The 12,765-nt window shown below is 43.6% G+C and overlaps 1 protein-coding gene across 2 annotated transcripts; it reads right to left on the minus strand.

Annotated features, from left to right (window-relative positions):
• Positions 1-86: 86 nt before the first annotated feature.
• LOC129868142 (zinc finger protein 263) lies at positions 87-12,288 on the minus strand. 2 transcript variants are annotated; one of them, XM_055941835.1, is made up of 4 exons: positions 11,998-12,288; positions 10,835-11,738; positions 3,410-4,426; positions 87-3,081 (listed from the first exon to the last, which is right to left on the minus strand). In XM_055941835.1, the coding sequence occupies exons 1-3, from the start codon at positions 12,203-12,205 to the stop codon at positions 4,222-4,224; spliced, it is 1,317 nt and encodes a 438-aa protein (XP_055797810.1). In that variant the 5' UTR covers positions 12,206-12,288; the 3' UTR covers positions 87-3,081; positions 3,410-4,221. The 2 variants fall into 2 exon arrangements, with proteins under 2 accessions (XP_055797810.1, XP_055797800.1); XM_055941825.1 differs by lacking the exons at positions 10,835-11,738; positions 11,998-12,288 and having other exon boundaries at positions 3,410-4,222.
• Positions 12,289-12,765: the final 477 nt, after the last annotated feature.

A 12,765-nucleotide genomic window follows, 5' to 3' on the forward strand; every position in this document is an offset into this window, starting at 1 on the left:
AAGCAAGACTCAATAAGACTCTGCTGTTTTTATGTGACAAACTTTTCAATTAAAGGCAACTGGAAACATGAATAAAACAGCACACATTTAAAAATAAACCCATTTATTGTACATAAGGCTCTGAACTATCAGCGCCACAATAAGTCAAAGTCTGAGCACTTGCTATGAGAGACCATGATGAGACTCTAATGAAGGCATCCTAAGCCGGTTTGTGTCTCTCTAAATAAAATCCTTTGTTCAGTGCAGACACGGGGGGCTCATTTTCCTGGATAGTCACCTTATGAAGTGTCCTGGGGTAAGGAATGTGGTTTTGGACTCCTAAACCACACAAGTAAAACTCCAGTCCTTAGATTCTGCACTGCAGTGTCAGTGGATTTTGGTTCCTGCCTTTTACTTAATTAATCAGTGTTTATTATTGGACAAGTTCAAATAGTTTCAGTTAATATCCGTTTTATGCCAAGTCAACATGACCCCGGTTTTTCTTGCAGATCTAGATCCTAAAAACGTTTTTTTTTTTTTTTAAGATCAAAAACAAGCAGACACTGACTGTGGCTCTCAAGGAATTGTGTTTGACACCAGTGTCTTCAACCTATGGTTCATCCTCTGCAGTCTCTAAGGTCAGTAGGCTCCAACCCCTGAGTCACAAGCAGGAAGTGGATCAATACTACAACACAGCAAAAGTAAATAACCTCCCTGTAACAGACTGACAGACTGGGACCCGCTGCACTTTGGACGGGCTGGTGCACAAACACAAATGCAGTAAAGTAAAACACACACGCACAGTAAAAAAAAGAATACGTCTACACACACTTGCTGCTTGCTTAAAGTAGTCCATCACATCTGATGATGACTTCAACTACTCCTTGTGGGATCGCTGATGACTATATAATCAGATGCGGGATGCACACCGTCTGCCACAGACAGAGTACACAAAGACATGTCCCGTTGAAGCCGGTGCAGCCATGGTCATACACACCCCTCCATATGTATTTGGACAGTGAAGCTAAAATAAAATGTGTCTCTATACTCCAGCATTTTGGATTAGAGATTTTCATATATATCTGTTTTGCCATTTAGAAATGAAAGAATTTTGTGGTATCCAATTGTGTCCCATTATGGCAACTCCCCAACGGGGTCAGGAGAGGTGAGGATCGGACAAACACGCTGCTTCTTATAAACACCCGGAAGTTAGCCGGACCAATGTGTTGGAGGGGACACCGTTCAATTGACGACCCTAGTCAGCTTGCAGGCGCCCAGTCCGCCATGCGAAGACGCTAGAGCAAGTTAAGACAAGGAATCCCCTGACCCGGACAGTGCTAGGCCAATTATGCACTGCCCTTGGAATTCCCGGGTCACGTCAGGCTGTAGTGACGCCCCGCTGCACTTTGGGTGAAGTGCCTTAGAAGGATGCGCCACTCGGGAGCTCCGTTGCAAAGAAAAACTTATCAAGAAAGGCTTTATATAACACTATTTAAATGCTTTACAAATTATAAGCATATGTCATAATCTATAGTGTATTAACTTACATTTGGCAATAAACTCTACAGTGGGAATTGTTTTGTCACCCTTTATACACCATGTATGACATACCCGTGTGGCTCAGTTGGTAGAGCATGGCGCTTGCAACGCCAGGGTTGTGGGTTCAATTCCCACGGGGGGACCAGGGTTCAATTCCCACGGGGGGACCAGGGTTCAATTCCCATGGGGGGACCAGGATGAATATGTATGAACTTTCCAATTTCTAAGTCGCTCTGGATAAGAGCGTCTGCTAAATGACTTAAATGTAAATGTAATACACTTACACTTATAGATTATTTGTGAAGCATTTATATAGTGCTTATAAAGCCTTTGTGTATGCTATAAAAAGTCTTTATAAATTGTACTGCCCTCATCCAATGTCTGAGACATGAGTCCTGATGTGTTTGGTCAGCTTAGCTGCCTCACTGAAAGCCTTGCCACACAAGCTGCAGGTGTGGGCCCCGCCACCGGCAGGCCGCATTCCATTATGTACGCGCTGGTGCTTCCTACACGTGTAGGCGTCCTTGAAGCTCATGCCGCAGACAGGGCAGCCGTACAACCGCAGCTCTGTGTGAACGCGCCGGTGGTTCCTCAGTGTGCCATCGTTGTTAAATCGCTTGCCACACAGTGCACAAACGTACGGCTTCTCCCCTGTGTGAATGCGGAGGTGGATCTTGAGGCGTGACACGTGACTGAATATCTTACCGCACTGAGGGCACGGGTGGGACTTCTGATCCCCCCTGTTGTTTGTTGGTTGTTGACCCCTGTTGTTTGTGGACCTGTTTACTTGTTGATGACCCCTATTTGTTGATCTATTTGTTTGTTGTTGACGTCTGGTTTGACCCGGATAGAACAGGGAGGTCAAGGGACCTACGGTACTGGTGGTGGTGGTGTCCCCGAAGTCTAGTTCTGGCCCTGTTGTTACACAACCATCGCTGCCAATCTGACGGAAAAAGCCGTCTGGGATCATGGCCGCACTAGCTGATACCAGGTCAGTTGGGACGCCCGAGGCAGTGGAGGCACCATACCTGCTGCTGTCTGCAACCACTGATTCCAGGTCAGCGCTCAGGTCTGAAACAATGTACCTGGTTTCAACAGTGGCTGGTCCAGGGTCCGAACTGGGGTTTAGTTCACCACACTGAGCAGATACTGAGCCCAAGTCAGTAGGGCTAGTATCACTAGGCTCTGTTTTGATGCTCTCAGAGTTATAGTGTAAAACCACTCTGTCCACGGGGCATGATGTGCTGCTGAAGGGATTTGCAGAGGGAAGTAGAAGCTGGTCGTCTTCTTCATCCAAGTCCCTTTTCACAGACGCTGAAGTCAATGGAGCTACTACTGGGGTGGTAGTTGATGTATCGGTCTGTTGTGAGGACATGGTACGTGGAGAGTTACACAGACTCTTCCACTCGGTGCAGTCTGTGGGTAGCTGGCTATGTGTGGCAGGCATCTCATCCTGGCTCATTACCATGTGGTTCTGGGTCTGTGTAGACTCAAGGTCTGGACCCTGGTCGGAACTCCACTGGTGCTGCCCAGACACAGAGAGAGAAACAGGCCTGGTCGAGACTGGATGGACCGACCAACAAACAGACAGAAAAGAGAGAGAAATTAGCTTGTTTACATTCACACAACTACAGAAGCAACGATCCAAACATGAGTTTACAGGCATTCTGTAGGATGAGCTTGTTTTGGGTAATGTGGTGATCTACTGGGCTTGAGACTGTCCAAATGCCCCATATCATAATATTCTAGAAAAACCTGCATCCTCTCCCCTTTATCTACACTCAGTGAAATAATTGACAGATGAAAACAGTGTGGGCAACAGAGGTCAGCTGGCTTTCACTTGGTCTCAGATGAGTGCAGACAATAGACAAAGAGCCATTGGTATCATCACCTGCTAAACATTCCGTTCCCGTGTCGAGTCCAACTTCTCGTAACCTTCGTTTTAGGACTTCATTCTCTCTCTTCGTCCGGGCAGTCTCCTCCTCGAATTCTGACACTGTCCCCCCGACCACCTCCAGTATCTCATCTACAGCCACCATTAACCGCTCGGTGAGGTAAGCATTCAAAAGCTGTAGTTTAGCCATTTTCTAGAAATTTTGCCTGCCCAAAATATTTGTTAAAATCCACTTAAAGCCTACTAATAACGACCCAAGCTATACTGTTTGTAAAAATATCCGCGAAAGCATTCACTTCCGGGTTATTTGACTCTCCTTGGTCATGTGATAAAAACGCTACCGTAATTCATGAAAAGGGGGAGGCAAGAGATTAAATTAAAGGGATTTTCCACTTAAATATGTTGGGTTTGCACCCTTATTACCGAGTATTATAATAAATACATTGAGTGAAGGTAACGTGAGTCAAGCATCTGGCATCTTCCTTTTGGAAATAAACAACCTGAAAGAGGGTTCAACTTTAATACAAAAGAAATACAGAATTAGAAATGTGATTAGAAATAATTAAATGATGGACTGATTTAATTCATTTTCACAGACACACACTCTTCAATCAAGCTGGAAACATCAGCCACGATGACATTATCCATTAGATTTCTACTGCACTGTTTTTATTAATCCCAATAAATACATTTAGGAAATATTTCTATGGCTAAAACACTTCAACGTTTCACAAACCCTTCATGTCGTCCTGTGTTTGAAATGGTGCAGTCGATTCAGTAGTAGCTGATTAGTTAGCACATTGACCTCCTCATGTGATGAGCTGCCCTGCATCTGTCAGGTGTGTGTTCAGGTGTACCCGCAGGCCGCTGGCCACAGTGAAGCTCTTGGGACACTGGACACAGCGATAGGGTTTCTCCCCAGAGTGAGTCCGTTTGTGCTTCTTCATGGTGTCTCCGTCGCTGAAGGTCCTGTGGCAGTAGGGGCAGCTGTAGGGTTTCTCACCGGTGTGGATCCTATAATATATAAATAAGTATAAAAAATATATATAAAAATAATAGTATATAAATGGAGTGAAGAGACTTGAACCCAACACCTAGCAACCTCGTCAAGAGGTTTGGATTTTTGGGCGTAACGGCAAAGGTGTTGGATTGACAGTCGCTGGTCAGAGCTACCGCCTAGATTCGCTACAATATACAGTGAGCTACAAAACTATTGGGACAGTAACACATTATTTGTTGTTTTGGCTTTGAACTCTAGCACTTGGTATTTGAAATCACCGCCACCTTACCGGCCACCCTAGACCCACTTCAGTTTGCATACCGCCCCAACAGGTCCACAGATGACGCAATAGCCATCACACTGCCCTATCCCATCTGGACATAAACAATACCTATGTAAGAATGCTGTTCATTGACTACAGCTCAGCATTCAACACCATAGTACCCTCCAAGCTCATCATCAAGCTGGAGGCCCTGGGTCTCAACTAGAGGTCGACCGATTAATCGGAATGGCCGATTAATTAGGGCCGATTTCAAGTTTTCATAACAATCGGAAATCGGTATTTTTGGACACCGATTTGGCAGATTTTTTTTTTTTTTTTTACACCTTTATTTAACTAGGCAAGTCAGTTAAGAACACGTTCTTATTTTCAATGACGGCCTAGGAACGGTGGGTTAACTGCCTTGTTCAGGGGAGAACGACAGATTTTTACCTTGTCAGCTCGGGGATTCAATCTTGCAACCTTACAGTTAACTAGTCCAACGCTCTAACCGCCTGCCTCTCATTGCACTCCACGAGGAGCCTGCCTGTTACAAGAATGCAGTAAGAAGCCAAGGTAAGTTGCTAGTGTCGTGTCTTTGCTATCATTAAATTGAAGACTTTTATCAAAGATTCCTGTAATTAGGGATTACGCGATCAACTGAGTTGTAACGTAACTAATTAACTATGAATTCGAGGGCACCAGGGAAAGTAGTCAGATTACAAAGTTATAATTTCCCAATATAACCTTTCAGATGTTTTCATATCTGATCAATAGTCTTCTGATTAATGATTTATTTATTTTACCTCACGTTAGTCTCATTCCAAACGTCGTAAATTGTTGGTTATCTGCACGAACCCAGTCTTCACTATGAGTCATCCATACATCAATTGTCTTAAATCGTTTATTTATTACTAACTAATCAATTCACAGAAATGCATAAAACAAACAAACAAACTTAAAAATAGTTACATGAAATGATGGGAGAAATATGCCCTAGTGGGCTGAACCGGCATGGCGGCTTGTTAGACAAAGGAAAAATTGGCGTTCGATCAAGAAGTCACTACAGAGTTCATAATTATAACAATTGACATGCTAATCCTTTACACATGAACGCTCACTCATTCGGGAACAATTGCAATCAATATATATATATTTACGCTCATTGTGTGTCGTCTTCCTTCTGTCTCGGTTATTGTGGATAGTTCAGAGTGACATTCGTTATAGAATGGATGTTTCGGCGGTTGTCTTTCTTCGCGTTCAATGATACCGAATTCCTAGCTGCAGACTAGTAGTCAATATCAACGACTTGTTCTTATTCGTCTAAGAGTTTAACCATGTGGTATGGTTAAAGATTCAGCAATGGTACTTAACCTTCGTTCTCCCCATCTGGAGAAAACATGGTCTAATGGTAATTTCTCAGAGTTGGCTTTTATTCAGATAGCACGAAGGGGCTGTCCTTGGATGTCTGACCCAACTGGCTCAGGGGCGGGTCCTCGGGTTTAGTTCAAATCTTAAAGGGATTTGTATTTTTCTTCATTAAACAGTCCAAAATCATATTACACAAATATACAAACAGTATCATACTCACTAATTCATTTTATACAACAAACAGATGTAAATCTCATATCTGAGGTTATTATATAAACAGCGGTATGGTAATGTAGTCCCACAGTCTCTCATGAGTTTCCCACATGGGGACGAACGGGCATGTTAATAGCTGGACTCTCCACCGATCTTTAATACTTTTTCTGGAACATGAAATCTGTTCGTACCTCAAGTTCTGTGAGGTGGAAGAAACCTCTTTCCTGAAAGTTTACCCTCTCTCTAATACTGTTTAGCCATGAGGAGATTCTCAGGATTTTACGACGTCTCTCTGTGATCACAGCATGGGTTGAAGGAGGAAAGGGAGAGGCAGGGAGGGGGGGATGGGGTTTGCAATACCCAAGCAGGCAACGTCATGACACTAGCATTAAACTTATCTTATAAAAAACAATCAATCAATCATAATCACTAGTTAACTACACATGGTTGATGATATTACTAGTTTATCTAGCGTGTCCTGCGTTGCATATAATCGATGCGGTGAGCATTCACGGAAAAAGGACTGTCGTTGCTCCAACGTGTACCTAACCATAAACATCAATGCCTTTCTTAAAATCAATACACAGAAGTATATATTTTTAAACCTGCATATTTAACTAAAAGAAATCCAGGTTAGCAGGCAATATTAACCAGGTGAAATTGTGTCACTTTTCTTGCGTTCATTGCACGCAGAGTCAGGGTATATGCGATAATAATAAGCGTTTTGTTTTCGAAATGATAGTTTCCGGATTCGACCATATTAATGACCAAAGGCTCGTATTTCTGTGTGTTATGTTATAATTAAGTCTATGATTTGATATTTGATAGACTAGTCTGACTGAGCGATGGTAGGCACCAGCACGCTCGTAAGCATTCATTCAAACAGCACTTTCGTGCGTTTTGCCAGCAGCTCTTCACTGTGCTTCAAGCATTGCGCTGTTTATGACTTCAAGCCTATCAACTCCCGAGATTAGGCTGGTGTAACTGATGTGAAATGGCTAGCTAGTTAGCGGGGTGTGCGTTAATAGCGTTTCAAACGTCACTTGCTCTGAGACTTGTAGTAGTTGTTCCCCTTGCTCTGCATGGGTAACGCTGCTTCGAGGGTGGCTGTTGTCGATGTGTTCCTCGTTCGAGCCCAGGTAGGAGCGAGGACAGGGGCGGAAGCTATACTGTTACACTGGCAATACTAAAGTGCCTATAAGAACATCCAATAGTCAAAGGTATATGGAATGCAAATGGTATAGAGAGAAATAGTCCTATAAATACTATATTAACTACAACCTAAAAGCTCTTACCTTAGAATATTGAAGTCACATGTTAAAAGGAACCACCAGCTTTCATATGTTCTCATGTTCTGAGCAAGGAACTTAAACGTTAGCTTTTTTAAATTGCACATATTGCACTTTTACTTTCTTCTCCAACACTTTGTTTTTGCATTATTTAAACCAAATGGAACATGTTTCATTATTTATTTGAGGCTAAATTGATTTTTATTGATGTATTATATTAAGTTAAAATAAGTATTCATTCAGTATTGTTGGAATTGTCATTATTACAAATACATTTATTTTTTTATCAATCGGTATCGGCTTTTTTGGTCCTCAAATAATCGTTATCGGTGTTGAAAAATCATAATCGGTCGACCTTTAGTCTCAACCCCTCCCTGTGTATCTGGGTCATTGACTTTCTGACGGGTCACCCCCAGGTGGTGAAGGTAGGAAGCAACATCACTTCGCTGACGCTCAACACTGGGGCCCTACAAGGGTGTGTGCTCAGCCCTCTCCAGTACTCCCTGTTCACCCACGACTGCGTGGCCATGCACGCCTCCAACTCAATCATCAAGTTTGAAGACGACACAACAGTAGTGGGCTTGATCACCAACAACGACGAGACAGCCTACAGGGAGGAGGTGAGGGCACTCGAAGTGTGGTGTCAGGAAAACAATCTCAACGTCAACAAAACAAAGGAGATGATCGTGGACTTCAGGAAACAGCAGAGGGAGCCCCTATCCACATCGAAGGGACAGCAGTGGAGAAGGTGGAAAGTTTTAAGTTCCTGGGTGTACACATCACAGACAGTGTGGTGAAGAAGGTGCAACAGCGCCTCTTCAACCTCAGGGGGCTGAAGAAATTTGGCTTGCAACCCAAAACCCTGATAAACTTTTACAGATCCACAATCGAGAGCATCCTGTTGCGGTGTATCACAGCCTGGTACGGCAACTGCACCGCCCTCAACCGCAAGGCTCTCCAGAGGGTGGTGCGGTCTGCACAACGCATCAACCTGCCCTCCATGACACCTACAGCACCCGATGTCACAGGAAGGCCAAAAAGATCGTCAAGGACAACAACCACCCGAGCCACTGCCTGTTCACACCGCTATCATCCAGAAGGCGAGGTCAGTACAGGTGCATCAAAGCTGGGGCCGTGAGATTGAGAAGCAGCTTCTATCTCAGGGCCAGACTGCTAAACAGCAATCACTAACTCAGAGAGGCTGCTGCCTATATTGAGACCCAATCACTGGACACTTTAATAAATGGATCACTAGTCATTTTAAACAATGCCACTTTAAATAATGTTTACATATCTTACATTACTCATATCACATATAAAATACAGTATATACATGTGATATGAGTAATGTAAGATATGTAAATAGTGGAATTGTTTAAAGTGACTAGTGATCCATTTATTAAAGTGTCCAGTGATTGGGTCTCAACACTGTATATACTGTATTTTATACCATCTACTGCATCTTGCCTACGCTGCTCGGACACAGCTCATCCATATACTCATATGTACATATTCTCAATCACCCCTTTAGATTTGTGTGTATTAGGTAGTTGTTGGGGAATTGTTAAGATTACTTGTTAGGTATTACTGCACTGTTGGAACTAGAAGCACAAGCATTTCACTAAACTCGCATTAACACCTGCTAACCATGTGTATGTGACCAATAAAATTTGATTTGATTTGAAATGATACAATGACTGAGGTTAAAGTGTAGACTGTCCGCTTTTAATTAGAGGGTATTTTCGTCCATAATCGGGTGAACCGTTCAGAAATTACAGCACTTTTTGTACATAGTACCCCCCCCCCCCATTTTAGGGGACCAAAAGTATTGGGACTAATTCACTTATATGAGTATTAAAGTAGTTAAAAGTTTAGTATGTGTGCCCCTATTCCTAGCATGCAATCATTACAGCAAGCTTGTGACTTTACAAACTTGTTGGATGCATTTGCTGTTTGTTTTGGTTGTGTTTCAGATTATTTTGTGCCCAATAGAAATGAATGGTAATGTAATGTGTTGTTTTGGAGTCACTTTTATTGTAAATAAGAATCGAATAGGTTTCTAAACACTTCTACATTAATGCGGATGCTACCATGACCACGGATAGTCCTGAATTATTCGTGAATAGTGATGAGTGAGAAAGTTACAGATGCATAAATATCGTCATCATCACTCAGGACTATCCGTAGTCATGGTAACATTCACATTACTTCTACTCCTTTTGCCATGGGGCAAAGAGAAAACAGTTTATAATTTTACAGCTCATTTTCTTCAATTCTACCCTTTTTGCCATGTGATGGAGATAATTGTTTTCAGTTTTAAAGTGCATTTCCTGCAATTCTACACATTTTGCCGTGACTTATGCAATGTTAATGATATCTGAGTGAGAGTGACTTACCAAATCAAATGGGGGACACCTGGAGGTCAGGACCCCTGGGCACGTGGTCAGTAGTCGGCCATGATTACTACAAGTCTAGATAGCATGCTAGACTCATTTAAAACAGCTAGCCGACATGGCTAATTGAGTGACTGTCAGTGATGACATAACAAGAGAAAAATTGCTGACGCACATCCAAATTTCAAACTTGCAACTTGTGTGTTCTACTATTCTAACTCTCAATAGTAAGTTGAGACCACAACTGCGGTGCTTATGGTGCTTATGCTTGGAGCCGGCCCTGGTGATAAGGATGAACCAGCTAATCAACATTCAATGGAAGACAAGTTGTCACTGGGCTCCAACCTATATAGCCCATAATACCATACTTGCCCAATGCCCAGGCCCATAACCCAGCCACAATGTCAGTACTTAGCTTTTCTGTAAAGATTGACGGCTGTTTAGAAACATATTATATTCTTATTGACCCAAAAATGTATTAACTCCAATACATTATTTTCCATTCATTTCTATTGGACACAAAATCATTTGAAACAAACATGAAAACAAACAGCAAATGCATCCAACACGTTTGTAGAGTCACAAGCTTGATGTGATCATTGCCTGCTAGAAATATGGGACTAAATACTAAGCTTTTGACTCCTTTAATACACATAAGTGAATTTGTCCCAATACTTTTGGTCCCCTAAAAATGGGGACTATGTACAAAAAGTGCTGTAATTTCTAAATGGTTCACCCAATTAAAGCTGACAGTCTGCTGACAGTTTAACATCATAGTGATTCTATCACTTCAAATCCAAAGTGCTGCAGTACAGAGCCAAAACAACTAAATGTGTCACTGTCCCAATACCTTTGGAGCTCACTGTATGATAACACAACATAACAATGTATGCCAACCTCAGGTGCCGTCTCAGGTTGCCTCTCTGGGTAAAGCTTTTGGAGCACCAGGCGCAGCGGTGGGGCCTCTCCCCCGTGTGGATGCGGTGGTGGCGCCGCAGGTCAGCCGACTGGGCGAAGGACTTACAGCACCAGTCACAGGCGTAGGGCTTCTTGTACTGGAGGTGGAGGTGGAGGCTGGCCGCCTGGCTGAAACTCTCCCCACATCGGGTGCAGCGGTGTGGGCGTCCCTCCTGGTGGTCGGCGGGGGTGAAGTTGTTACTCTCGTTGTATGGCAACACCCTGTCCTTGGGCCCAGGCTCTGTTGCATATGTTTGCTGGTCATGTACAGGTGTGTTATGGAGCTCTGAGATGTTCATATCTGGAAGGTCTTTGAAGCCAGTCTCGCCTGAGAGTTCATGGTTGTGGGGTAGGAGTGTTATAGGACGACCTGTGTAGTCTGAACTGGATTGAGGTTCATGGTTGGTGAGGTTCAGTGTGACATCACATTCCTTGGGTTCCATTTTGATCCGTCCCTGGATTGGGTCGATGGGAGAGGACGTCTTTCCATTTGTCCTAAGGACGGGCATTTCAGCGTTGGCTGCTCCAGTTGTTGTGGCACAGTGGGCATTGGAGGAGAACGGAGATGGGGCCAAGGACGAGGTGTTTCCCAAACCCTTTGGTTCTGGGTCTGAGTTGTGCTCGGTCTTTGGGATTGCCTCCCCTGAACTGGGCTTCTCTTCTACTCTGACTGTTTCAGTGTGTCCCTGGTTTGGTTCTGTGAGACCCCCATCCTGGCTCTGTGTCTGTAGCCCTCGTCTGTTGACCTGGGTCTGCTGCAGGGGCTCTGGGTCATGTTCCTGACTGGAGCTCCACTCTTGCTCACAGAGCTGCTGCTGCCCAGAGAGAGAAAGGCTAGTGGATCCTGCATAGAAAGAGGGTGCAAAGACAAAGTGCTGTCTTTTAGTAAATAGTTATGACATTGTAATTAATCATGCACTACTATTAGGAAATTTTTGCTGCGAGGGATATTTGGAATTCGGGCACTTCTCGCGAGCCAACGTAACGTTACTGTCAATCGTCAACAGACAGACGTCACCCAAAGTAACTAACTAGTTAGCAGGTTGCCAATTCATTTTTTGGCATGACCATTAAATTAGCATTATCCAACAAAATGTTCTTACGCCAGTCTGTCTCCGCCAAGAGTAGGATGTCCCGAAGCTGTCGCCGCAGGCTTTCATTTTGTCTCCTCGCGCTTTCATTCTCTCTCTTCGTCCTAGCCGTCTCTTCTCGGTACTCGGCCACTGTGTCCCCGACCACGTCCAGAATCTCCCGCACCACTACCGTTAAACGTTCTGTCAGGTAAGCATTCAACAGCTGCAGTTTGGTCATTTTAAAGACGTAAAATAGTGCAGAATAATGTCTCGTCTCTCTCTCAGCTGATGTTGTGATTTTACTCTTCGTTTGTTGGTAGTTGGGTGACTAGGAAGTGTGTATGTTGTTTTATCGCCATCTGCTGTTTGGGAAGTGAAATGTCTGTCTTGTTTATGTTGAGCCACAAGGGGGAAGTGCAACCATTTATAATTTCATCTGAATCAGTAGTTTTATAACATGATCCCTCAATCCTGGTCCATCCCAACAACATCTGATTCAACTAGTCAACTAACTTATCATTCAGCCCTTAATCAAAAAGGTAGGTCTATGAACAGGAGCCCAAACACAAATAAGACTAAACAGACAGACCTAGTGAAGCCAGCAGATACGCTACAGGACTGTTTTGCCAGCACAGACTGGAATGTGTTCTGGGATTCATCCAATGGCATTGAGGAGTATACCACCTCAGTCACCGGCTTTATCAATAAGTGCATAAACGACATCGTCCCAACAGTGACTGTACGTACATATCCCAACCAGAAGCCATGGATTACAGGCAACATTTGCACTGAGCTAAA

Source organism: Salvelinus fontinalis, chromosome 2 (assembly GCF_029448725.1).
Source record: "Salvelinus fontinalis isolate EN_2023a chromosome 2, ASM2944872v1, whole genome shotgun sequence".
NCBI lineage: Eukaryota > Metazoa > Chordata > Actinopteri > Salmoniformes > Salmonidae > Salvelinus > Salvelinus fontinalis.